Genomic DNA, 3,195 nt, shown 5'->3' with positions numbered 1-3,195 from the left:
ATATTTTACACACTTCGTTACTCATCTTGACTCAGTAATAAACTAATATAAAAAGATGAAGACTGTTGCTTTTTTGGTTTTACTTGCGGCCATTAACATGGTATATTCAGAACCTTTAAGAGACTACCGAGGATGTCAATACATTCACGGAATATGTAAGTATAACATTCATTCAGGTTTTTAACTTCTTATATTATATTCTATCATCAATCATATTAGTTGTAATCTCGGTATTAAAATAATGTTTCACGCAATCAATATTTCGATTCTTACTTATATCTTGTATCAGAACCAATTGTCCTAAAACAAGCCAAAGACAAAATTACATAGAGTAAATGAATGCAATTCTTGATGCAAACACATCATATGTTCATTGTACCAAAAAAACAATTTATAGACCGACAAACTAGTCTTACTTAGTGGTTGTGTACACTTTATAGCACATTGGCGTCTCCATCTAAATGTACCAAAAGTTCCTTGTTGGACTGTACCTGTCGCATCATGAATTTTCTTGATTATTATTTTCTGTCCAAGTCTGTACTACTAAGTTAATCTGTGTGTTTCCAGGTGTCAGAGAGTGTGAAGAGGGAACAAGGGCTTACGTTCGTGATTGTGACTACGCAAAACCGGAGGCCACGTGTGATGTACCCAACCCCGAGGTCGACCTCAGAGGAAAAATTTGCGACTACTCTCAATGTTATTGCGAAGAACCAACTGTGAGAGATCCGATCACAAAGAAATGTGTCAAGCTTGAAGATTGTACTAAATCTAAATAATCATTGCCCTCGTTTTTGTAACTGATGATTTTGTGTATATTCTTTTAGGTCGATCAAATTAAGCATTTAAGGATATAACAATTCACATAGAACTGAGAAGTGGTAGGGAGGGAGATCGATGGAGACTTTTCAGGATTCACAAGATAGTCTTACCAATTTTCAGCTCTATGCGAATTATTGTAGTTTCACTACCTTTATTGGGCAATTTCTTTTTTCATTATTATAAAGTTGCAACATATCGATTTGTTTTTTTTCGTACGTACTCCAGAATTAGGGTAATGTGTTTCGCTGATTGTTTATATTTAAATATTTATAAGGTATGTATAATTCCATATTCATCTGTACTTTGATAAAAATGAACTAATTAGATTATTAAGTACATAATTTACTTGAAGTTTCAGTAGTACATACAAGCAATCATGTCTTTTTTTGAATATTCATAAACCATTTAATTTTTGTCTTTATCTAAACCACTTACATTGCAATTACGAGTAATTTCCCAATTAATAATATATAATAATTACTATATTAAATTTAATATTGAAATAAATTGATGCGTCATTTTAGCGCTCTTACATTGCCCTTGAATAAAACTCTCGATTCATTGTGCGGTTGACTTCGGAATGAGATCGCGTAATTGAATGCAGGCTCACAATGATCGATCCTCCGGAACGACGGAACGACGGCTCCTTTGTGACTATAAAGCCAAGAACTCATGACACAATAGTTTGGTAACCCAGATTCACTATAGTCATATATGTACAGTCAGCTGCATAAATGTGTATACATTAACAAAGGTACAAAAACTAGTATACGCTTTTGGTTCCGACTAAGATTACATGTTTTTAATGTTTTGTTATTGTGTACACATTTATGAAGATGACTGTACAATCAAAGAACTACATACGTATCCGACTTAGAATCGACAGTACAACAAACTGTCACCATACGAGTCTATAATTTAGCACTTGTTGTTTGTATGCCTAATTTTTACCTGATGTCATTATGAGCGTCAAGTTACATTTCACTCAAATGGGTAATAAATAAAGGTTCTTGACTGTACCAACAAATGATTGATAGCTATTAATACCTAAGTGGCAAATTATTACATTCAGTAACTCGCAAGTGTGAAAGCTCCTTAACATCTAACGTTAATAAACTAACATCTAAGGACGAATTCACATCTTTTGGTCTTTTAAAAGTCATATTTTTTGTTAATTATATGAATACTAGCTGTCGCACAGGATTCCGTCCGCGCGGAACTAAAAAAAAATAGTGTTCTTGTTCTTAACTATGTTCTACATCTATGTCATATTTCAACGGGATTGGTTCAGCCGTTCTGGAGATACGTTCAAATAAACATCCATCCATCCAAACATTCGCATTAATAATATTAGTAAGACGTAAGATAAAAAGTAGGAAATAAGATTAATTATAACTTTTGTTCTACGTTCAATTTTGTAGTTTTTTTTTTTTGAAAAATATTAACAGACTTTTTTGTATATTTACTAATATTTCTTTTACCATTCCAACTAAGCTCTAGGCTTGTGCTAGGATTTGGTTTACGACAATAGTCGAATGGCAGGATTCGAACCCTCGACCTCGTGATCGGAAATCCGTACCCTTAACCATTAAGCTATTGACGCTAAAAGTTAAAAGTTCTTTGCATAAAATAACTCTATTATAATTCAGAATTCATATGAAATGTAAATAAAAATTTTGTAATATACGTAGCTACTTCCTCCAAAGTGGTCGCAAGAGCAAACTAGTTATATTAAAGGGAACTACGCTCACAGACGAACTAATGCAATTTGATGCAATATTAATTCCCGTGGGAACAGCTAGCTATTGATATAGATATACGCTTTGAACAAGTCATGGGCATATAGAGTATTAATTCTATTATATATTAACTGTTGCTGGTGACTAGGTCAAAGTGTAATTTAAAAAAATGTATTCAAGCATGCATCACACACATGCATACCTTCCAGTAAAAGTCCCGTTAAAATCTGTTCAGCCATTTCGGAGATTAGCTAGAACAGAGAAGCTAGGTTTTCCGGAGAGACAGGCAAATTTAAAAATTGATTTGTTTTTTTTTTACTTTGAATAATATACATACATACACTCCAATTTTATTAAATATTAGCAGTCACTCGCGATTTCGTACATACGAAATTAAAAAAAAACTTAATAATTAGCCTATGTGTTCTTCCAGACTATGTTTTACATCCATGCCAAATTCATCGAGATTCCATTAGCCGTTCTGGAGATACATTTTAACAAACATCCATCTATCCAAACATTCGCATTTATAATAAATACTAGCTGTCGCTGGCGACTCCATCCGCGCGGAAAAGAAACATAATTAGTATCCTATATGCTCTTGCAATCTGCAGATTGCATACTAATTTTCTAGAAG

At 33.2% G+C, this 3,195-nt stretch overlaps 1 protein-coding gene across 1 annotated transcript; it reads left to right on the top strand.

The window, feature by feature from the left end:
• LOC106122020 (uncharacterized) lies at positions 1 to 862 on the top strand. Its single transcript, XM_013317868.1, has 2 exons — positions 1 to 155; positions 568 to 862. Exons 1-2 carry the CDS (start codon positions 56 to 58, stop codon positions 774 to 776), a joined length of 309 nt encoding a protein of 102 aa, XP_013173322.1. The 5' UTR covers positions 1 to 55; the 3' UTR covers positions 777 to 862.
• The last annotated feature ends 2,333 nt before the right edge of the window (positions 863 to 3,195 follow it).

Source organism: Papilio xuthus, unplaced genomic scaffold (genome assembly GCF_000836235.2).
Source record: "Papilio xuthus unplaced genomic scaffold, Pxut_1.1 DF826933.1, whole genome shotgun sequence".
Lineage (NCBI taxonomy): Eukaryota > Metazoa > Arthropoda > Insecta > Lepidoptera > Papilionidae > Papilio > Papilio xuthus.
The sequence above is the reverse complement of the archived record's forward strand: the minus strand, read 5'-3'. Positions and strand labels throughout refer to the sequence as shown.

Bases quoted from the DNA above. Each gene is read 5' to 3' on its own strand.
- LOC106122020 (XM_013317868.1), top strand. From the start codon at position 56: ATGAAGACTGTTGCTTTTTTGGTTTTACTTGCGGCCATTAACATGGTA. The intron at 156-567 runs GTAAGTATAACA...GTGTGTTTCCAG, and splicing joins TCAATACATTCACGGAATAT to GTGTCAGAGAGTGTGAAGAG.